General features: G+C 44.1%; 1 protein-coding gene across 1 annotated transcript in view; it reads right to left on the bottom strand.

The window, feature by feature from the left end:
* Nucleotides 1-24,639, bottom strand: part of LOC310789804 (cilia- and flagella-associated protein 70-like) — a gene marked incomplete at its 5' end in the record, with an annotated part of 125,897 nt that overhangs the window by 28,216 nt on the left and 73,042 nt on the right. The window contains 4 exons of the mRNA XM_083651483.1: nucleotides 1,817-1,950; nucleotides 2,375-2,500; nucleotides 5,082-5,213; nucleotides 6,994-7,176. Of these exons, the coding sequence (XP_083507609.1) occupies nucleotides 1,817-1,950; nucleotides 2,375-2,500; nucleotides 5,082-5,213; nucleotides 6,994-7,176 (575 nt within the window). The remainder of the gene's footprint in view (nucleotides 1-1,816; nucleotides 1,951-2,374; nucleotides 2,501-5,081; nucleotides 5,214-6,993; nucleotides 7,177-24,639) is intronic.

The following is a 24,639-nucleotide window of genomic DNA, read 5'->3' as shown; positions in this document are numbered from 1 at the left end:
ACTTATAAAGGGACGCAAGGGGCTTGTTGACACAGAGTCTGGTGCGTGTGTGGTGGACGTGAGTAAAAAGAAAACAGAATGAAGAAAGCACAGCGTCATCCAAATGACGGACAATATTGTCGTAAAGAGTGTGATTTGCAACACCACAATATAAATGATAGAGCATTATATGAGACGAAATACATTTTCTATCGTCCAGACGAAATATATCGTCATATCGCCCAGTCCTAGTCCACGTTAGGAAAACTTGTCACAAGGTCAGGTTTAGCCTATCTAACTTCAGATTCATCAGAAATGATTGACCACCGACACAACCAATTATTATTATTTAATTATTATTGAATGCCATGTTAATGTCTCACCTCACTTACTGTATGACAAGTTTTACACAAGCCAATAAAACTACCCTTAAGCCACTTGAAACATTATACAAACAATCTCTCAAAATGTTGGACTGGAAGCTAAATACTTATCACTACTGTCCCATCTTTAAAAAGTACCTCCTGAGTTGGCATACTCTAGTTAGATATGCTCATCTTTGCCTTGTGTACAAAATCTTACACAACACTGCTCCCCCTCTGCTCCAAACCTTCATCACACAGAGATCAGTCACTAACCGGGCAACCAGAGGTGCAACTCATGGAGACTGTGTTGTTCCTAGTAGGAAAAGTGCTTTCAGCCACTCTGCTTTTTCTGTCAATGCATCACAGGAATGGAACGGAGTACCAGTTCACATTAGAGAGCTTGCTACCTACCGTTCCTTTACAGGACACTTGAAATGATGGCTCATCAATAACCAGGCATGTACACACTAGCAATATTTCTGCCTCATCAATACCCAGGCATGTACACACTAGCACTATTTCTGTCTCATCAATACCCAGGCATGTACACACTAGCACTATTTCTCTCTCATCAATACCCAGGCATGTACACACTAGCACTATTTCTGTCTCATCAATACCCAGGCATGTACACACTAGCACTATTTCTGTCTCATCAATACCCAGGCATGTACACACTAGCACTATTTCTCTCTCATCAATACCCAGGCATGTACACACTAGCACTATTTCTGTCTCATCAATACCCAGGCATGTACACACTAGCACTATTTCTGTCTCATCAATTCCCAGGCATGTACACACTAGCACTATTTCTGTCGGCATCCTGCCAACTCTCTTGTCCTGCTTGTTGTCCTGCATCCAGTCTGTGATGTGTCTTGTAGTGTTGTTGTCCATTGATGTCTGCATTGTCCATGCATGATGTGTCCGCTTTGTGCCCTAGTGTGTGTGCGTTTATTGTAGGTGTACCTGTTGTACCTGTGTACCTGTTGTAGATACTGTATGTTCCGCATTAGTGTCATGCTATGCTTATTTGTGCCTTTGTTCTCTCTGCATGCCATTGTACTAACCAGTCTTTTATGTTTTATTGTATCTTCTGAGTCACTAGTATTTGTTTTATCTTGTAACACATGCATTTTAATTTTTTGAAATGTCAGGCTGCCCTGCAACATCTGGCCAGGGGCAGCAGATGGAAACTAGCCATCCAGGCTAACTCTGGCTCACTTACAGTTTTACTGTTGATTGGTATACATTGTCCCTGCGAAATAAACTAATAAATGGAAAAAATGAAATGAAAAATGAAAACAGTACTGATGAATATCCTTTATTGAATAGACAACAATTTCTACCATCAATGTTTGAATGGCATTTGAGGTTGATTCCAGCACGTGAGCTGATCCCCCTGGTATGTTACTCTGTTCTGTGGTCAGATGTTGTGTTTTGGTGAATGTGTTGGTGTTTGGAGGGCTGACCTTGGCTGATGTGTCTCCTGGAAGGACACTGCCTGGAGAAAACACTCTTCGGCCTTCAGCTGGTCTCCAGTCAGCATCCAGAAGCTTCCCCAGTCAAACCAGTGGGAGGGTTTGCCCGGCTCCCTGCTCACCAGCTGCACAGACACAATCTATCTTTCTTACCTGCGCTTTCATCCAATTTCAGGTTTCATTTATTTTGTCTTTTACAGGAATTTGCAGTCAGAAAATTACAGACATTTAACCAAGACAAGCGCAAATTTGGAATAGCTGCGACCAGATATGCAAATACTTGTGGACCAACCAATAGAGCTGCTGGTCGCAGCTACAGTAATAACATGGAAGACATGAAAGAGAACAGGCATTGAATTGTTTCGGCCACAGGCGGACATCAAATCCAAAATTCGCCTGCTGGTAATTTCATACCTTGGCAATACACCAACCAACCACATTATCAGAGCTTTATTTTCACTGTACTGTCAGGCCACTTGGATAAAAGCATTCTCCGAATGTCAAAACTGCATTCAAAGTGTTAGAAAGCACTGGTGGGTGGAGCTGTACCTCCTGGTAGTATTGGGCAGCTGACTGGTAATCTCCACTCAGCTCAGACTCTCTGGCAAAATGTCTCAGCTGAGAGCAGCTGAGCTGGAACTGCACTGTAAACTCCTCAACATCAACTGACAGAGTCTGAGGAGAGGAGAAGAGGGGAGGAGAGGAGTGGAGTGGAGGGGAGGAGAGAGATGAGGAGATGAGGGGAGGAGAGAGAGGAGGAGATGAGGGGAGAGGAGAGAGAGGAGGGGAGGAGAGAGAGGAGAGGAGAGGAGAGGAGAGGAGGGAGAGTTTGTTACTGGATAGTCAGTCCACATAGATAAAGAAAACAGGATGGTAGATCAATAAATGCATCTACATCTACAACCAATAATCTGTTCTTCAACATATGGAGTGTTTTGTTCCTGTCATCAAAATGGACATACTTATTTGTTTATATACAACACTGTATCATGTGTACAGTATGTTTGTATACATGCATGCGTGTGTGTGTGTGTGTGTGTGTGTGTGTGTGTGTGTGTGTGTGTGTGTGTGTGTGTGTACACACACACACACACACACACACACACACACACACACACACACACACACACAGTATGTAATGCTTATTTGAATAGGGACAGATACATAGGCCTACACATAGAACATTTAAAGTAAAAATGTTCTGATGTCACACTCACATATCACATTATAGCCTAAGCTCATCTGCAATGTTTGTCCCTCGGTACCTTGTTGAGCGCCTGGTGCATGTGGTCCACCAGGAAGTTATGTAGGTACCTTGTTGAGCGCCTGGTGCATGTGGTCCACCAGGAAGTTATGTCGGTACCTTGTTGAGCGCCTGGTGCATGTGGTCCACCAGGAAGTTATGTAGGTACCTTGTTGAGCGCCTGGTGCATGTGGTCCACCAGGAAGTTATGTCGGTACCTTGTTGAGCGCCTGGTGCATGTGGTCCACCAGGAAGTTATGTCGGTACCTTGTTGAGCGCCTGGTGCATGTGGTCCACCAGGAAGTTATGTAGGTACCTTGTTGAGCGCCTGGTGCATGTGGTCCACCAGGAAGTTATGTCGGTACCTTGTTGAGCGCCTGGTGCATGTGGTCCACCAGGAAGTTATGTCGGTACCTTGTTGAGCGCCTGGTGCATGTGGTCCACCAGGAAGTTATGTAGGTACCTTGTTGAGCGCCTGGTGCATGTGGTCCACCAGGAAGTTATGTCGGTACCTTGTTGAGCGCCTGGTGCATGTGGTCCACCAGGAAGTTATGTCGGTACCTTGTTGAACGCCTGGTGCATGTGGTCCACCAGGAACTTATGTCAGGATCAGGATCAGGATATACTTTATTGTCCCCGAGAGGAAATTTGTCTTGGACAACAGTGCTACATACAGCTGCATCATAAGAAGACAACACAAATGACAAAATGACATAACAGGAACAACAAAGGTCTACACATTTTTTCGTGAAGAAATGCACCTTACATATGAAGTGCATGGAGTTGTATTGCAACTGACCCGTCAAAGGAAAAGACCCATAAAATAAAGAATTGCACTGAGGATAAAAGATGACATGTGCAAAGAAATGGGCGGGAGACTAGATAAAGTGACCTATGCTACTGTGCAAAAGTGGCTTACAAATTAAAACAAATGGTGATAAAAACAATTTGATAATAAAACCAATAAAATAGTAAGACCACAGCATGATCACGTTTAAAGAAAAATGGTAAAGTGCATTATTGAAATGAAAAATTTAAAATAATAATAGAATAAAATAATAAAATAATAAAAGGTACCTTGTTGAGCGCCTGGTGCATGTGGTCCACCAGGAAGTTATGTCGGTACCTTGTTGAGCGCCTGGTGCATGTGGTCCACCAGGAAGTTATGTCGGTACCTTGTTGAGCGCCTGGTGCATGTGGTCCACCAGGAAGTTATGTCGGTACCTTGTTGAGCGCCTGGTGCATGTGGTCCACCAGGAAGTTATGTCGGTACCTTGTTGAGCGCCTGGTGCATGTGGTCCACCAGGAAGTTATGTCGGTACCTTGTTGAGCGCCTGGTGCATGTGGTCCACCAGGAAGTTATGTAGGTACGTTGTTGAGCGCCTGGTGCATGTGGTCCACCAGGAAGTTATGTCGGTACCTTGTTGAGCGCCTGGTGCATGTGGTCCACCAGGAAGTTATGTAGGTACCTTGTTGAGCGCCTGGTGCATGTGGTCCACCAGGAAGTTATGTAGGTACCTTGTTGAGCGCCTGGTGCATGTGGTCCACCAGGAAGTTATGTAGGTACCTTGTTGAGCGCCTGGTGCATGTGGTCCACCAGGAAGTTATGTCGGTACCTTGTTGAGCGCCTGGTGCATGTGGTCCACCAGGAAGTTATGTCGGTACCTTGTTGAGCGCCTGGTGCATGTGGTCCACCAGGAAGTTATGTAGGTACCTTGTTGAGCGCCTGGTGCATGTGGTCCACCAGGAAGTTATGTAATGTAGGTACTTTGTTGAGCGCCTGGTGCATGTGGTCCACCAGGAAGTTATGTCTGTACCTTGTTGAGCGCCTGGTGCATGTGGTCCACCAGGAAGTTATGTAGGTACCTTGTTGAGCGCCTGGTGCATGTGGTCCACCAGGAAGTTATGTAGGTACCTTGTTGAGCGCCTGGTGCATGTGGTCCACCAGGAAGTTATGTAGGTACCTTGTTGAGCGCCTGGTGCATGTGGTCCACCAGGAAGTTATGTAGGTACCTTGTTGAGTGCCTGGTGCATGTGGTCCACCAGGAAGACGTACAGCTGGCTGATGAAGGCCTGCAGCTGCTGGGGGTCAGTCAGAGCCTCGGTCCTCAGCAGCTTCTCACGCACTATCCTCACCACAGAGTGCTACACACACGCACGCACACACACACACGAATACACGCGTACACACACATACACATGCATGCACATATTCATGCATACACACACACACACACACGCACGTGCACGCTGTCAAGAAACTTCTTCATGTAAACAAAGCTTTGTTATTTTGCCAGTTGGCACAAAAATCTGTTAGTGTATGTTGGGTTACCGTTTCTAATCGTCAAGTGTATACTGCCTCCTGACGCCAGGCGGAGCAACAACGATTATAACAAACATGCTTGAATTTTCAAGCCAATTCTGGACACAAAGGCAACAACCATCAACAACTCACATGCATGGATCCCGTCAATATCCAAAGAAAAACTATGAGGCAAAAGCATGCAGTCAAATAGCTCTAAGTCATTCTTCATACAATACATACTGTATTTCTGATACCAAGGCACATGTGCATAATACAGTAGTCTCTTAGAACAGACGAGTTGGCTTCTGCAATTTTCAAATGCTTCCACCATACCGTCTGTAATTCGTGGGGGAGAAGCATGCGCCAACCGGAATGGGAAGCAGAAAGGCGGGTCTTCCGCCCATTAGTCCAATCAGAACATATTAAGGCGGGTCTTCCGCTCATTAGTCCAATCAGAACATATTTTTCGTGGACACACGTGTCGTGATTGGTCGGATTCCGTCGAACTTCCTTCCAGTCTGAAGGTTTTTTTCCCAACTTCCTTGTGCATGTTCTGGGGGTGTAACGTACAGACTGTTTAGCTGCATTCGCCGGATGTAGATGAGACAGTCTGTTTTAAGAGACTACTAATACAGGGACGAGTGGAAGACTCAATTACAACATCAAAGACAACATGCTAAAAGCGGTTAGCTCACAGTTGTCAAGTCAGCCAGAATAAAACGGAAAGTTCCCGTTACAACTTTCAAAATAAAATAAAATACCCCAGTAACAAAGAGGAAATGAATAAAACGTTTGCAGTTAAACCTGTTTTAAATTGACATAATGTTGTGCCTTCGAAAAGTCAATTTTTAGCCGTAGTGAGTCATGCAGTAATGAATTAGCGCTTTTATTTTTAAAGTAAAATCGTCTAGCTTCCGTATGGTTAGTAGCCGCAAGAGCTCATTGTTTTTTCACGTGAGTTTGCTGTGTTCAGTTGGGTTCAGTTGCTGACAAGTTGTGTAGTGTATCATGGCCACTCGTCTACGGCAGTCGTGTAGCTCCTTTCCTAACTGTTTGTCCACATATGATTTCATCATCTGCAGGATAACAGTTCCTTATCTTCCCCGCCACTCTGAGTCCCAAACTGTCTAAATCAGCGATACGCACGTATTTACAAGTGTCACAGAAACATTTCAAAGCCACCTACTAGAGCAGAAGGATTCATTGCTTCTCGACGGCGGAGTTTGAAAGCTCATGATTCCAAACGTGCATCTGCTCACACCTTCTGAAATCTCTCAAAGTTAGTGCAGGTTTTACTGAAGCTGCAGACTCTGCAGCAGAAGCCTTTGCTTTCATCATCATTTTCTAAAAGTGGTATCAAGGCAAACAGTTAATTTTTTTTTGTCAACTTGATGTCTCTCGGACTCAAATCTGAGAATATTTTTTTACTGTTAAGACATGAATCCCATGACTATCTGTACTTTAGGTGGAGAGATAACACAGCAACAAAATGGTAATTCTTCCACATTCGACAATTAACTTCTTGCAAATAAAATAATGGTGACGTTTAATACCGTAATTCATTTGCTGGGGACCCCCTGGAACCCACCCAAGGACCTTTGATGTTCCGTCTCCTCTCACCTTCATCTGCTCCTTGAAGGCAAAGTACTTCCCAGTGCAGTTGAGCTCTCCCAGTAGGTGAGCCCTGCGCTGCTCCTGGCTCTCGGGGTCTAGTGGCTTGGCTCCAGGTCCGAACAGGTCCTGGTACTGGTCTAGAACCTGGACCACCACACTGGACACCTGGCTGTGGAAGTCCTGCACTGCCTGAACCACCACACACCAGCTGGTCAGCCTGGGTCTGTGTGTGTGTGTGTGTGTGTGTGTGTGTGTGTGTGTGTGTGTGTGTGTGTGTGTGTGTGTGTGTGTGTGTGTGTGTGTGTGTGTGTGTGTGTGTGTGTGTGTGTGTGTGTGTGTGTGTGTGTGTGTGTGTGTGTGTGTGTGTGTGTGTGTGAGCAGGGATCGCGGAACCGCTCGGGCCACACGGGCCCGGTACATTTCAGTTCCCCCAAAAAAAAATATATATATATTTTTTAGATTTTTTTTTACAATTAAACCTCATTTACTTATTACACTCGACTGGTTGTTTTTCAGATGTGATGTGAATCTAAAGTGAACTAAACAAGTCAGATCCACTATAAATGTTTTTCAGTAGATGCTGTGATGTAGCCACAAGAAAGGTGCAATATTAATGTTTTTCAGGAGATGGCGATGTTGCTAGCTATAGGTTCTAAACAAGAAATATGGTTCAAATGTTTACAGTAGTTTTCCTTTCTTGCTGCACTACAATGTTACAATGCTGTGAGACAGGCCCGGCGTTGGAGGGGGGCCTGACCGGGCCGGGCCCCCCCATTCCCTAAACTGGCCCCCCCATTCAATTTTTTTTTTTTTTTTTTTGTGTGTGCTAAAAACGTTTTTCCGTTTTAAAGTTTAAAACGGAATCTGGCTGTCATTAGGCATTGATTAACTGAATGCTATTGCTAACTGTTACTTTGAACCTCCATTTGCAATGATTCTGGCTGGATATTAACTATTGTAAATTTGTCACAATGAATGCAATTTGTGCACAATGTGTAAATACATTTAATATTAATTGTTTAGGCCTAATTATTTGTAAAGTCACAACACATTAGAGATGTGTGTAGTTCTTCATAGATTTAGCCTCTTCATTTTGCTCTCAAATGCACCAGGTTGACGAATTTTACTTTAAAATGTACAAAATCTTCTTCCGGGGGAGAATCCCCCCGGACCCCCCTTGGGTAGCTTGGCCCCCCCAAGCTAGGGGCAGGCCCCCTCTGTAATTTGGTTCTGGAGCCGGGCCTGCTGTGAGACGTAGCTAAACACAAAAGATGCAATATTAATAGTTTTTCATGAGATACTCAGTATTTAATACTAATACTAATACTAATAATAGAAAAGGAAAAGATACTGAATAATGACATCACAACAGTATAATCCTAATGTTAATTTAAAATTAAATATTCTTCTAAATATGGATAAAAGTCCAAAAAACATAAAATTTTCTTCGACACTGCCGAGATTCCATTCCTTACAGCACCCCCTACTTAATAATAGTTCCAGCGCGGCTGCGAAAATATGGTGGCACATTGTGTCAAGTGTACTGGCTCGGGGAACGGTCCACGGTCCGGCCCCCAGTCCCTTAGGTTTCTGACAATGTGGCCCCCTGAACAATTTAGTTGAATAGCCTTGCTGTAAAACCCAGTCGCACTCATATTCTGGTTTATTTCAAGAAAAACATTTTGGCTAGTTGAAATTAATTGGCTCGTAACTTTAAAATCTAGCAGCCATATTGGCTGGTGATAAAAAAAAAGTTGAATCTCAAACCCTGCAGTGTGAGCAGGTGGTGACATAGGAGTGAGTGAGAAAAGGAGCAAATATATGATTGTTAAGACTGAATACTGACATCACAACCGTCTAATCCTAATGTTAATTTAAAATGAGATATTCCTATATGAATCTGGCTTCAAACGACCAAAATCTTTATATGATGATAATAATAATAATCAATGATGGTGGTTCACAGACGTGTGTGTGTGTGTGTGTGGGGGGGGGGGGGGGGGGGGGCACGCCCCCCCGACACACCCCCCGGCCCCCCCAAGTTCAGATGCGTTCCGCTATCCCTGTGTGTGAGTGTGTGTGTGTGTGAGAGAGAGAGAGAGAGAGAGAGAGAGAGAAGCCTCTTCTAAACATGAAGTCTGGAGCATGTCCGGCTAGCCAGAGCAGGATATTTTCCGGTTTTACCTTTCTAGACATGAGGAGTCTGTGTTTAGAAACAGCTGGAAATGGTCCGTATTCTCTCTGCCAGTGGGCGGGGGGAGGGGGTGCGGTAGCATGTATCGATAACAAGAAATGTGATATGGAAACAGCTTTAGTGAATCTGTAACCAAACTCCATTCAAAAACATGCCGTTTTAACGGAGGATCCATTGACCATTCAGGCAATAACGAGGGGTGGCAATGTGCCAAAAATGAGCGCTTGCCTTTGTTACATAAAGCCGCCCAGTCAAAATAATGGTCGCACCGTCGTCAATCACTGTGGGTGATTTATTTTACAAGTGGCATTCAAGTCATATCTGACTAGTTTTCCATTTATTTCTCCCCACAAAAGTTAGGCTAGGCCTATGTCTCGATATAGGCTGTCAGTCAGTCAGCTCCTCTCATCGACATAACCAAATAGGCTCCTCTCCGCAGCTGTGTTAGCTTGGACGCTCACAGTCACAACACTGGCTGGCTGCCTCACAATACTTGGCTGCATCCAACTCGAGACAACTTTTCAGACCCTCCTGGAGACAATCTTTCTCAGAAGAGACTAACGTTAGCGACAAATCTGGAGACTTTTTCTGACATGGGATTAACATTACCAGCAAGCAGCGCAGCAGTAAGCAGGCAATGACGATAGCTGGGTAAGTCCCACTAGCATCGATGCTAAGTTAGCAAAGTACCTGAGCACAGCTGAAGCACATGGCTAATTAATATGGATGTTAACGTCCATATTAATTAGCCATGTGCTTGCGCAATGACATCTGTATTGGCGATGTCAAAGGGTGGCGATTGACGATCTGACTGAGGTCAAGATCGCGCAACTCTAGTAGTAGGCTATCATCTCCTTGTTGCATTTTTAAACTGGCAGATGGGGGACAAAGAAACGATTCAACTTTTACTGTTTACTCATATAATTTGGCTCTCTTCCAAATAATCCAGCCACGTAACTAACGCTACGTCCATTCATGAAAATAATGATCACTGGGACATTAATGGTTTGTAAAGTGCCACCACCCGCCCACTCAGACATAACAGCTACATGATCCGGATCATGAGCTGCCAGTGTTAAACAACAGCTGCTTTTCCAATAATGCGGATCCTATTCACCTTATGTTCAGACCTTACAGGGGGCCAAATTCTTCTGGGTCCTGTTAACACTTCCGGCGGTCACGGCGCAAAATAAGAGAATGTTTTTTGTAGCGGACAGTGCAGGGGGTAAAATAAAGAACGTAGCCTACTACTTAAGCTCGGTAGACAGCAAGCAAGCGAGTATCCACTGTTAGCCAGGTCAGATAACGTTATCATCGACAATGATGAGCACTTTCTTGTAAAACATACCTGGACTCCAACAAAGAAAGCTTCAGATGGTTTTCTCTCCTCCGAGCGCAGCTCGAGCCACTTACGTCTATCCACCTTATTTTTGAATGCCCCACTGTAAAAAATAATTGTGCGTACAAGGTCCGGTTTAACGTGACTTATAGTTGCAGCTTGCCATTTCCTAAATGGCTACTTGATTTGAAAAGATGGCCACCTACACTCAGTCCCTTGTACCCTGGCTGAATTGAACATAACTTGGCCAATAAGTATGTAACATACCAAATAAAACAACCCGTAATATCTTAATTTTATGTAGAATGCAGAGGACATGTAACTGTTTAGTTAAACTTGCATTCCAGGAATATTGTACTCTAAAGATGACGATAGTGGCTCGAGACTGTTTCGTCCTGAAACCCACACGCTTTGCGGTGGTGGTTTTAGCGTAACCTATGTGGGATTCGAGGCGTAACCTATGTGTGTTTTAGCGTAACCTATGTGGGGTTTGGCGTAACCTATGTGGGATTCGAAATAACGCATCCGCGATATAAAACGTTATGAATATAGCCACGTTATAAACAACAAACTAACGCTAACATAACTAACTAGCGGCTAATATTAGCAACAGCAGGCGATTACCCATGAATGCACTGCGCTCTTAAAGGGATATTTATCAACGAGATTTTTGCCAAGCTGGACCTGATTAGTGATTTGCTCCGTTCGCCCAGACGGGTGTCAAGCTGTCAGCAACAAGGCTGGGAGGATCACCCCGGAAGAAGCACCCATCAGGCAGATCAGGCAAAAATGGCCGCCAAAAATAAGGTGGATAAGACCCGCAGACGTTAACGTAATTCCCTGGAATGCAAGACTTAACGAGCCAGTTACATGGCGTTGCATTCTTAGACATTGCCGTTTGCTTTTATTTGGTATGTTACATACAATTGGCAAAATTATTAGTTAATTCAGAGTTAGATGATATTGGAGCAGCCAGCAATTTTCTTTTTCTTTAGCTGGAAGTCGTCAAACGACCACACAACCGGGTCAAATGGGCGTGGCTACATAAGGTGAATACTAGGGGTGGGACAAAATATCGATACTCACGGTATCGCGATATTTCCACTTGCGATACATTATCGATACACTGGCACCAAGTATCGATATGTTTATTTTAAAAAATAAAAATAAAATAAAAATAAATAAATAAACAGGCTAAAATATTATGCTGTGTGTGGTAGTTGAAACATAGTTTCAAGTTGACGTTTATTTATGTTTGTAGTTGAAACAAAAACATAAATACTGAAGGCTACATGAATTTACCGTAAATGTTTGCTCATTAATATCTACTTTTAGAAATTATATAGGTAGGTAGGTTATATAGGTTTTCTTGTTTTAATAATAATAATAAAAAGACTTAATGTGTAACTTTTCCTCCGTGGTATCGAAAATGTTATGAGTGAGTGAGTGAACTCTGAGAGAGTTCATGTCAATTCTGCTAATAAATACATAATACCTGCTTCTTGCCTTTTAGGGGTATTTTTTTCTCTTCAGTTACACAGGTATCGTGATGTATCGTCTTCCAATATATCGATTATCGCAGAATCGCTGTATCATGATAATACCGTTATCGAGGGCCAAGTATCGTGACCATATCGTATCGTGAGCTACTCAGCGATTCCCACCCCTAGTGAATACTAGGCGCTCAGATGGTCATGATCCGCACTCGCGGGAGTGCGCATAATCCGGCTAATTGTTTCTAAAAAATGCAGGCCAACCGGCTAGGAGCTGGTTATAATCCGGATTCCACTGCATGTTTAGGATGGGCTAGAGAGAGAGAGAGAGAGAGACAGAAGCCCCATTCACACAGGCTGTGAAAACAGTAAATGTTGCCGAATTAGTAAGCCCCGCCTCCAGTGTGAAAGTCACTAATGCAGAGTGGTGGATAATTTTTTTACGCCTTTCGTTCCGCCAGTGGAGGTAGTCATAGCCCCGAATCGACGTCTGTCTGAAAGGGCATGCCTCGGGAAGACGGGAATCCCAGCTAATTCATTAAAAATGACAGCAGGACTGAGGGAAAACCACCTCCAGATTGAAGTTCTACTATCAGAAATAAGATAAAATAAAGTATATGTGCAGTCTGTCTCGCCTGTTGTGCGTTAAATAGACTCCTCGGATATAATAATAATCTCTCTCGCAATAGGTACGCACCATCTCCCAAATGAACATGCTTTTTTTTATGTGTTGCTGAGCCCTCCTCACTCCAAGCACCTTGGGCCCTATTCTCCCACAGGCCTTCGGCGCTAAAACGGGCCTTAACCGCAAAAAAACGTGCCTTGCGCCTGTTTTGGGACGATATCAACATGGCTTTACGCTGCCAAATGCGCTTTAGGCCGAATGGGCGTGGCGCAGTCCCAGAATGGGCGAGACTAGGCGTGTCGGCGCTAAATACCGGCCTACTGATATCTTCCGACCTGGCGTAAATTTAGCGCTTTGCGCTTTTGAAAAGCAGGCCTATTCAGTGCCGGGGACAGGATAGTGAATGGAGAATAGAATATATAGAAAAAAATAGTTTAGAACACAATAGAATATAAGATTGGAAGATTACAGCATGCAGTGGCAACCCTTCTCAGGCTTTGAATGAAGCTGCAATGCACAGTTTCATTTATTTAGTTTAGGCTATCATAATAATCCCCATTTATGTGCAGCATCCAGACAGCAGCAGAGTTATATCTGTCAGATCTTTTTCAAATGGGATAGCTGTCTAACTACACATATTTGATGTATAAAAAAATCGTTTTGGAACATTTTGATTAGCAATATTAACTTTGTATTAATATAGCTCAACGTTTTATTACCCCCCCCCCCCGAAATTAGCTAGGCTTCTAATATTACTAATATTCCTAATTAATATGTATTATTATTTCATTCAGATAATTGACATTATAGGCATGTATATCGTTTAATGTGAGAGAAAGGGAGAGAGAAAGAAAGAGAGAAAGAAACTGGAGAAACTTTTGTGTAGCGCTTCTTCAAACCCCACTCTCATTACAGCTATTCATTACAGAATTGTCTGTTGTATTTATATTTTCTGTTTGCAAAGCAGAGTAGTTAGAATTATTTCCAAATGTTTCCCCCGTCTGTGGCAGCGGAGCTGTCCGAGGTGCCGTGTAGCCTACATTAAGTGCAAGAAAGAATGAGAAAGAGAGAGGGGGATATTTAATTAGGCTACAATTCTAAATAAAATATGAAAAACAATGACAAAGCAAAAGATTAATTTAATAGGGGCCTCTACGTTCTCCTCTCCCTGCACGGGGCCGTCCTCTCCTCCTCACAGGACGCCGGGCATCACGCAGGAGATGCGGGGAGCGGAGCCGCGCTGGTGCGCTATGAGGCGCTGGTGGTCGTGCAGGCGGGTCGTGCAGCAGTGGAGCTGACTGACAAACAGATTGAGTGCTCATACAATTATTTTATTTACAGCAGTGGAAACCACTGAGTCGGAGGGCGAGGGCTATCCTCCCATCCACTCCCGCTCCCCTCCACCGGGACCTGGGGTGTGCGGTGCCCACTCCCGCAACCGGCCTGGATCGCCGACAGGCCGCTCGAGGCCCGGCAGCTCCCCTCCCAGGCACCCCCTGGCTTTTAAAGCCAGTCTGATTGATTACTGAAGATTTTATTGAGAATGAACATATTTGTCAGAGCCTGTGGGCAGGGGGTGGGGGGGGGAAAGCATAGGCCAAATAAAATACAAATACTCAATAATAAAATCCAGTAGGCTAAATAAAATAGAATAAAGTAATCAGATCCAGTAAAAGTGATAGGTGTCATTCAGAGGATGTTGCATCGTGCAGTGGGGGAGAAGAGAGAAAACGATATCATTCTGGCCAAATTTCATCTAATCTCATGACATCCAGCCGGCTATATTTTTTTCTATCCGATGCGTTTAGAACATTATTTTCACTTTGATCTTGCTATAGTGTAGCGTATTTACATGCTTGCAGTATTTAAACTGCAGTTAGATTGGTTTGAGAAGCATCATAATATGGAATAATAGCCGATATATGGAGACAGACGGGATGAAGGGAGGTGGTGGGGGGGGGGGATCAGAGGCTTGGGTTTCGTCTGGTTTTGCTGGGCCACTGGAATGGAGCTTAAAAGGCAAGCATGCGATTCGTTTATTGCACTTATCCAATGAACTGACGGTGCATAATTTTACGCTTAAAAGGCGTGGTTGTAATGGTTGAGGCTGCGTCTAGCGCCAAGACCAAGATATCAAGTGCGCTGGTCCACGCCCACATCTTTGTGCTGCGCCAGGCGCTCGGCCTAGAAACAGCGCCGATGCAACGATAGGGGCCCTTATCTCTAGATTTGTATGTCTGTTTGACAACTGCAACACAGCCTCTACTGAGAGGATTAGAGAAGCGTGGCAGGGGGAACTTGGTATTGATGTATCTCACATTATATGGAAAAGGAGTTTGTCTGTGGTACACCTCTGCTCAGTTAATAGCAGACACCAGCTGATCCAATTTAAAGTAATTCACCGTCTTCACTACTCCAAGCATAAATTGCACAGGATCTACCCTTCTGTCTCACCACTGTGCGACAGGTGTCAGGTGTCAGAGGGCACACTATATCATGCCTTCTGCTTCTGCCCTTCACTGACGGGGTTCTGGACCAAAATATTTGACTGGTACTCTAAGGCCTACAAAATAACCCTGCAACCGGAGGCAGAACTCGCCATCTTCGGCTGCTCGGAGTCCTCTCTGAATTTCCCTACAGCTGTGCAACAATCTCTGACACTCGGGACAACTCCTCACCTCCACCCGCCGTCGAGACCATATCACCCCTGTCCGTCATGACCTCCACTGGCTCCCAGTCAAATATAGGATCAACTTCAAAATACTACTCACCACTTACAAAGCCCTAAACAACCTGCCCCCCCCTACCTCTCCGATCTCCTTCCCCGCCACGCCCCCACTCGCAGCCTCAGGTCCGGAGACACCAACTGCTTGAAGATCCCCAGGACCAAGCTCCGGACCTGGGGCGACAGGGCCTTCTCAGTCGCTGCACCCTCCCTCTGGAACACTCTCGCCATCCACATCCGTCAAGCAAACACCCTGCCATCTTTCAAACAGGCCCTCAAGACCCACCTCTTCACACTCGCCTTCTCCTGCTAACCCCATCACTCATTTTCTATTTATTAGGGGTCCAAGCACGAAGTGCGTGGATCCCTATTGTATCTGTTCTGATTATTGTTGTTTTTCTTCTTCTCTGGTAAAACTGTATGTACAGCAGAAACTGTAATGCTCAGCGTAGCCAGACTGGGCACATAGATTGTAAATGTGCCTCACTACTCAGAAACAAAAAATTACCCATATCGGCCAGATGGTGGCGCTATAACAGCCGACTGCACGTATTGGCCCATAACTGCTGAACCGTGAGGCGTAGAATCAAAATTCCACATCTGCTGGATTCCCTGGATCAATACGCATCTATCCATATAGACCACGCCCATTTAAGTCTGCTAGATTTTCCGCCATCTTGGACTCTCAATAACCTATTTTTGCTATCTCCTCCCAGGCCATTTGCCTGAATGAGCCCAAACTTTTTCTGTGGCATCTCTGGACTTACCTGACCAAAACTCTTACACAGAATTTGGATACGTGAAACCGTCTTGAAATGATAAATGTTTAAACTTTTGTGTATTTACTTTTGTTCTTTTCCTGCCCTAAAAGTGTGTGGATCTCAGAAACCATACACCCCCCATCACCCAAACTTTCCACACAGGTTCACGACATCACCCACTACTCAGAGTAAAAAAATTACACCAATCCACCAGATGGTGGCGCTATAACAGCCAATTTCACGTTTGTCGGTCCATAACTTCTGAACTGCGAGCTGTAGAATCAAAATTCCACATCTACTGGTTTCCCTGGAGCATCATGTATCTAACCCACTAGGCCACGCCCATTTCTGTGTGGTAGATTTTCCGCCATTTTGAATTTTATCAAAAACCTACTTTTGCGAGCTCCTCCTAGACTGTTTGGCCAAATCACACAAAACTTTTTCTGGGTTATCTATGGACTACCCCGACCTAAAGTTATTAAAGGATTTTGGATACGTGAAACCGTTTTGAAATGATAAATGTCTAAACTTGTGTGTATTTGCTTTTGTTCTTTTCCTGCCCTAAAAGTGTGTGGATCTCAGAAACCATACGCCCCACATCACCCACCTTTCTACATAGTTTCAAGACATCACCCACTACTCAGAGGAAAAAATTACACCAATCCACCAGATGGTGGCGCTATAACAGCCAACCACCACTACTACTGCCGCTGCTGCTACTACTACTACTACTATTCTTAGTACTTCTGCTGCTACTATTGCTACCACTCCCACTACTACCAACACTACTACTACTAAATATAAATAAACTGAAAAAACTACTACTACTGCTACTACTACTACTACTAGTACTGCTTGGAAACCATCAGGTCACCGGATCTCAACCAAACTTTGTTTACTTGTGCACATACCAAGTCTGAATAAATGTGCACTATCTGACATATACCCCCCAAGTCACCGGAAGCTTGGACCCCGCATCCCCGCTTGCGGCTATATTTTTACTATTACAATTGTACTTATTAAATGATTTTACTCTGTGTGTAAAGCGACTTTGAGTACCTAGAAAAGCGCTATATAGGTTGAATGTATTATTAGGGGTCCAAGCACGAAGTGCGTGGATCCCTATTGTATCTGTTCCGATTATTAGGGGTCCAAGCACGAAGTGCGTGGATCCCTATTGTATCTGTTCCGTTTATTATTATTATTCTCCGCTAAAACAGTATGCACATCTAAAACCGTAGGTGCCACCGTAGCCAGACCTTGCACATAGGTTGGAAATGTGCCCCACTACTCCGAGACAAAAAATGAGCCATATTGCCAGATGGTGGCGCTATAACAGCCGACTGCACGTATTGGCCCATAACTGCTGAACCGTGAGGCGTAGAATCAAAATTCCACTTCGGCTGTATTCCCTGGATCAATACGCATCTATCCATATAGGCCACGCCCATTTGCGTGTGCCTAGATGTTCTGCCATCTTGGACTTTGTCAATAACCTATTTTTGCTATCTCCTCCCAGGCCATTTGCCTGAATGAGCCTAAACTTTTTCTGTGCAATCTCTGGACTTACCTGACCAAAACTCTTACACAGAATTTGGATACGTGAAACCGTCTTGAAATGATAAATGTTTAAACTTTTGTGTATTTACTTTTGTTATTTTCCTGCCCTAAAAGTGTGTGGATCTCAGAAACCATACACCCCCCATCACCCAAACTTTCGACACAGGTTCACGACATCACCCACTACTCAGAGTAAAAAAATTACACCAATCCACCAGATGGTGGCGCTATAACAGCCAACCACGACTACTACTGCCGCTGCTGCTACTACTACTACTACTATTCTTAGTACTTAGGCTGCTACTATTGCTACCACTCCCACTACTACCAACACTACTACTACTACTATTACTACTACTGCTACTACTACTACTACTAGTACTGCTTGGAAACCGTCAGGTCACCGGATCTACACACACACACACACACACACACACACACACACACGCGCACACGCGCACACACACACACACGCGCACACACACACACACGTACACACACGCACACACATATACACCACACCTGCACCTAATTCTGGACTGATCACCACACACCTGCACTTAAGACGCTAATCAGCCTCTACACTCAGTGTGTGTCCGTTACTGCAGTAGAGGCTGTGTTGGTGTTTCAGTCCTTTGGTGTTTATCCTCCCTTCAGATGCATTATTAAGTAAGTTGTAGTTTTGTTAGCCATTGTTGAATTGCCATTCCAAGCCATCCTGATCTTAAAGGTGAATTGCATATGTTTTTCTCTTTAGCCATGGTTAAAATATATTGTTTATTGTTTGTTTGATTGTTATATTGTTTTTTATTGCTAAACATACTACTTCCTATGACTATTTTGTCTGTTTGCACACGCACACGCACACGCACACGCACACTAAAATGGCCACCACTGGTGTACTTCATCTCCCAGAGTGCCTCACTCACTCACTTGTGGATTGTGCCACGTGGGTGGGGAGATGGGTGGAGCTATGGCTATAAAAGAAGTGCAAAACTTGCCCCAAACCCCAGTCTGCTGCTACAGAGGTGCTGTGAGCCAGTCCAACTCATGCTGACCTTAAAGGTGAATTGCATATGTTTTTTTCTTTAGCATGGTTAAAATATATTGTTTATTGTTGCTTTAATTGATTGTTACATTGTTTGTTTATTGCTAATTTGATGTCATTTGGATTGCTTGTTAACATTGTGTATTTGGGTAAATAATTCTGTTTGTGTTCTTATCCACAGACAACATGCTGATTGCCTCACTGTCACTTTTGATGTTGGGAAAATAAAATCACCCTGCACCTTGTCCTGCTGTGTGCCTGCCATCTTTCCTTGTGGTTTTATCTGGGTCCAGTGCTGAGGGGTCACATTGCCCTCACCTGTTCATAGGTGTGACACTCATTAACCGCTCATCCTGGCTGATTTTTTACCACATGTTGAGCAGAGTTGCTTTAACTTAAGAACACATAATTTGATAATTGTAAACCCAGTTCACCAATGTTTACACTGCAAAATGTATCACCAATGTATTTTACATGAAACAGAAGTTGGCGGGCTTGTAATCCTGCAGTGTGACTGACATCACTCTGAGCCAATCAGAGTTGGGCTGTGGTCAGGCTCTGTACCAGGTGCACTGAATCACTGATGAATGGAGATGGTGCAAGACAGTTGGCAGTATAGAGGGAACGTTTTTTAACATCCAATTCAACTTATCTTTGAAACCTGCTGAATGAAACCTCCAAAAGCCAAATCCGTGAGTTTAAAGGGAGGTTTACACAATCTGAAATATATTTTCAATGTTATGTAAAGGGAGGTATGAAGGTAATTTGAAGTGACGGCAATGTGTTGTGATTTGAAATGTATTCCTATCTTGTGTTTTAATTAAAGCCAACTGAGATGTTAGTTTTGGCCTTAAAGGGACACTCCACCGAAAACGGAAACAATGCTTATTTATTTTGCACATCTCGCACATCCGAAAACAGTTTAGCAGGCATTCATTTAGTTTGACACTTATTGAGTTGATTTGTGAAAGGTATAGTTTGGTTTATTTGAAGTGGGGTACTATGCGGTACTTGCATGCAGTCGGTGTACTGGGTAAAGCACTCTGGACGCATCACACACAGAGATAGAACTGTACTCTAACCACAACAGGCACAGAGCTGTCTGCTGAGTGAAGTTGACCATGAGCAAAAACATAGAAAAAACAAATACATAGAATGCTTCCATACTGCTCACCTGGTGTAATCAAACTCTCCACAAGCCCTGAGATGCCAAGTTGACTTGAAAATGTCATTTACACCCTGATTCTAGCTTAAATGTTCACTGTAGCAAGGTTGTACCTTAGTTGGTGTAATTCAGCCGCTAGCTCCAGTGCACATTGCCACACACATATACACCTATACACACACACACACGCCACACACACACACACACACACACACACACACACACACACACACACACACACATATACACATACACACACACACACACACACACATATACTCACACATATACACACACATATATACACACACACATATACACACTTACACACATATACACTAACACTACTATTACTACTGCTACTACTGCTTGAACCCGGTCAGGTCACCAAATCTCAACCAAACTTTGTGCACTTGTGCACATACCAATTCTGATTAAATGTGCAATTCAGTGTCTATATTATCTGACATACACCCCCCAAGTCACCGGAAGCTTGGACCCCGCATCGCCGCTTGCGGCTATATTTAGGGGTCCAAGCACGAAGTGCGTGGATCCCTATTGTATCTGTTCCGATTATTGTTGTTTTTCTTCTTCTCCGGTAAAACTGTATGTACAGCAGAAACTGTAATGCTCAGCGTAGCCAGACTGGGCACATAGATTGTAAATGTGCCTCACTACTCAGAAACAAAAAATTACCCATATCGGCCAGATGGTGGCGCTATAACAGACCATTTCGCGTTATGGTCCATATCTTCTGAACCGTGAGGCGTAGAATCAAAATTCCACTTCGGCTGTATTCCCTGGATCAATACGCATCTATCCATATAGGCCACGCCCATTTGCGTGTGCCTAGATTTTCCGCCATTTTGAATTTTATCAAAAACCTACTTTTGCTATCTCCTCCCAGGCCATTTGCCTGAATGAGCCCAAACTTTTTCTGTGGCATCTCTGGACTTACCTGACCGAAAGTCTTACACAGAATTTGGATACGTGAAACCGTCTTGAAATGATAAATGTTTAAACTTTTGTGTATTTACTTTTGTTCTTTTCCTGCCCTAAAAGTGTGTGGATCTCAGAAACCATACACCCCCCATCACCCAAACTTTCCACACAGGTTCACGACATCACCCACTACTCAGAGTAAAAAAATTACACCAATCCACCAGATGGTGGCGCTATAACAGCCAATTTCATGTTTGTCGGTCCATAACTTCTGAACTGCGAGCTGTAGAATCAAAATTCCACATCTACTGGTTTCCCTGGAGCATCATGTATCTAACCCACTAGGCCACGCCCATTTCTGTGTGGTAGATTTTCCGCCATTTTGAATTTGATCAAAAACCTACTTTTGCGAGCTCCTCCTAGACTGTTTGGCCAAATCACACGAAACTTTTTCTGGGTTATCTATGGACTACCCCGACCTAAAGTTATTAAAGGATTTTGGATACGTGAAACCGTTTTGAAATGATAAATGTCTAAACTTGTGTGTATTTGCTTTTGTTCTTTTCCTGCCCTAAAAGTGTGTGGATCTCAGAAACCATACGCCCCACATCACCCACCTTTCTACATAGTTTCAAGACATCACCCACTACTCAGAGGAAAAAATTACACCAATCCACCAGATGGTGGCGCTATAACAGCCAACCACCACTACTACTGCCGCTGCTGCTACTACTACTACTACTATTCTTAGTACTTCTGCTGCTACTATTGCTACCACTCCCACTACTACCAACACTACTACTACTAAATATAAATAAACTGAAAAAACTACTACTACTGCTACTACTACTACTACTACTACTACTACTACTACTACTACTACTGGAAGTTGGAATGTAGCATTTTGGGTGGGGTTAATGTGTTTTGGGGTTCTGCATCTGCTGTAGCATAATACATAGTTGGTTTAGATGTCACACAGTAATGCCCGATCCACAAAGACTTGACACCCACGTTTGAATAAAAACAAGTTTATGCCATAATAAGGTTATATCCGTGCCTTGTCATTGCTGTGGAAGGATGGTGTAGGGGTAAAGTAGCAGACACCAAAGCTGGAGGTCCTGGGTTAAAACCACGGCCAGGTAACTGTTTTATTTTTTGAAAATGTAGAATAAAGGTTAATCTGGATATAATTATGTATAACGCTGCTGAATACACACTGTGTACATAGCAGAATAACTGAATATGCCTATTTATGGTAACGTCATATTTCGACGTCCTCTTGACATTCCTGTGTAGATGTCTAAATGATCCCCAAATCGGCTGTGATTTGGCCTAGTCCTGGACGTCACTGAAAGATGATATCAGAACATCATCATGATGTAATTGTGTTTGCTGGGAGCCTTCTTTCAGATATATGAAAGGAAAAACATTCCAATACATTATTGTGTCTTCAGATGTGAAAGGTCCAAAAAGAGAATTAAATCTGAATTATCCTTGTCACTCATGTGTCCAGCTCAGTGGCCTTGTGGTCTGAATGTCCGCCCTGAGACTGGGAAGTCGTGAGTTCGATCCCCGGCCGAGTCATAGCAAAGACTATAAAAATGAGACCCATTTGCCTCCCTGCTTGGCACTCAGCATCAAAGGTTGGAATTGGGGGGTTAGATCACCATATGATTCCCGAGCGCGGCGCACGCTGCCGCTCACCGCTCCCCCAGGGGATGGGTCAAATGCAGAGAACAAATTTCACACATTGTGTGACAATCAGTGGGACTTTACCTTTACTTTACTTCCATTGTAACAGCACAACCCACACCAATTAGTTCAAACACCTCCATTCAGGGCAGACTTTTAATGTAAAGTGGTGGATTATGTGTGTAATACAGACATGTCCTTAATGGTAAATGGACTGCATGACAAGCTGCAATGCAGGGTGCTGGCTATAGTCATCAAAAGCACACACACACACACACACACACACACACACACGCGCACACACACACGCACGCGCACACACACACACACGTACACACACGCACACACGTTATACACCACACCTGCACCTAATTCTGGACTGATCACCACACACCTGCACTTAACACATTGAATGCCAGCCATGTTTTCATTCCTGTAGGTAAGTTGTGCCAGGGGTGTTTTTGACGATTCTGGCTCATTTTAGAACAGCCGAGGATTCTTTTCTGTTAAGAATTCATGAACAGCAATTATCTAAAAATAACTAATAGAATGTGTGCTTTCTCTGTCTAAAAGAGTTAGTTTGCAGAGTTAGTAGTTATGTAGATATTAGCCGTTGAGTACAGCATGGTTTCAGCGTCTGGAAATTTATTCAGAGATAAATGGCTTTTTGTGAAACAGTCACTTTAACCATTCATTTTTGGCATCAGTAAGACCGTCAGACATTCTAAACAATAGTTTTGAACAGTAATTTCCTCCATAACAACAGGAAACACCCCTCTCATTCAAACTCCTCCCTCCGTGTGTCTTCTCCTCCTTCCTCCTGGCTGTACAGCGGGCGTGTCAGAAGCGCTTTTGCTGCTGCCTGCCTGTGTGCCTGCCTGCCTGCTTGCCTGCGTGCGGACGCTCCTTGTGCGAGTCAAGATGGGCCGGGGAATGCGTGGGCGATGGGCAGATGTTGATTCTGGCCTTTCTGAGGTGTTTCAAAGTGTGTTTCACCTATGATCTATTTTGCAAATCGCTCTCCGCTCTCTGTGTGCTGCTGCCGGTGCGCGGCCGCTCTCAGGCAAGACAAGTCTTGAATGGATTACTGTAAAATCGCGTCGCCATTTCCTTGAATGGCTTGCTACCGCGGTGTGTGTGTGTGTGTGTGTGTGTGTGTGTGTGTGTGTGTGTGTGTGTGTGTGTGTGTGTGTGTGTGTGTGTGTGTTCGCGCGTTGCTGCGCGGCTCTGGGGGGAAGGGATCTCTGTCCGTTCTGTGTGTGTGTCTCGGGCTTCTGACTGTAAAATCGCCATCGAAGAGGCGGCTGCTTGGCACATAGATTGTAAATGTGCCTCACTACTCAGAAACAAAAAATTACCCATATCGGCCAGATGGTGGCGCTATAACAGACCATTTCGCGTTATGGTCCATATCTTCTGAACCGTGAGGCGTAGAATCAAAATTCCACTTCGGCTGTATTCCCTGGATCAATACGCATCTATCCATATAGGCCACGCCCATTTGCGTGTGCCTAGATTTTCCGCCATTTTGAATTTTATCAAAAACCTACTTTTGCTATCTCCTCCCAGGCCATTTGCCTGAATGAGCCCAAACTTTTTCTGTGGCATCTCTGGACTTACCTGACCGAAAGTGCAGAGAACAAATTTCACACATTGTGTGACAATCAGTGGGACTTTACCTTTACTTTACTTCCATTGTAACAGCACAACCCACACCAATTAGTTCAAACACCTCCATTCAGGGCAGACTTTTAATGTAAAGTGGTGGATTATGTGTGTAATACAGACATGTCCTTAATGGTAAATGGACTGCATGACAAGCTGCAATGCAGGGTGCTGGCTATAGTCATCAAAAGCACACACACACACACACACACACACACACACACGCGCACACACACACGCACGCGCACACACACACACACGTACACACACGCACACACGTTATACACCACACCTGCACCTAATTCTGGACTGATCACCACACACCTGCACTTAACACATTGAATGCCAGCCATGTTTTCATTCCTGTAGGTAAGTTGTGCCAGGGGTGTTTTTGACGATTCTGGCTCATTTTAGAACAGCCGAGGATTCTTTTCTGTTAAGAA

Source organism: Poromitra crassiceps (assembly GCF_964638095.1).
Source record: "Poromitra crassiceps genome assembly, chromosome: 1".
NCBI lineage: Eukaryota > Metazoa > Chordata > Actinopteri > Beryciformes > Melamphaidae > Poromitra > Poromitra crassiceps.
The sequence above is the reverse complement of the archived record's forward strand: the minus strand, read 5'-3'. Positions and strand labels throughout refer to the sequence as shown.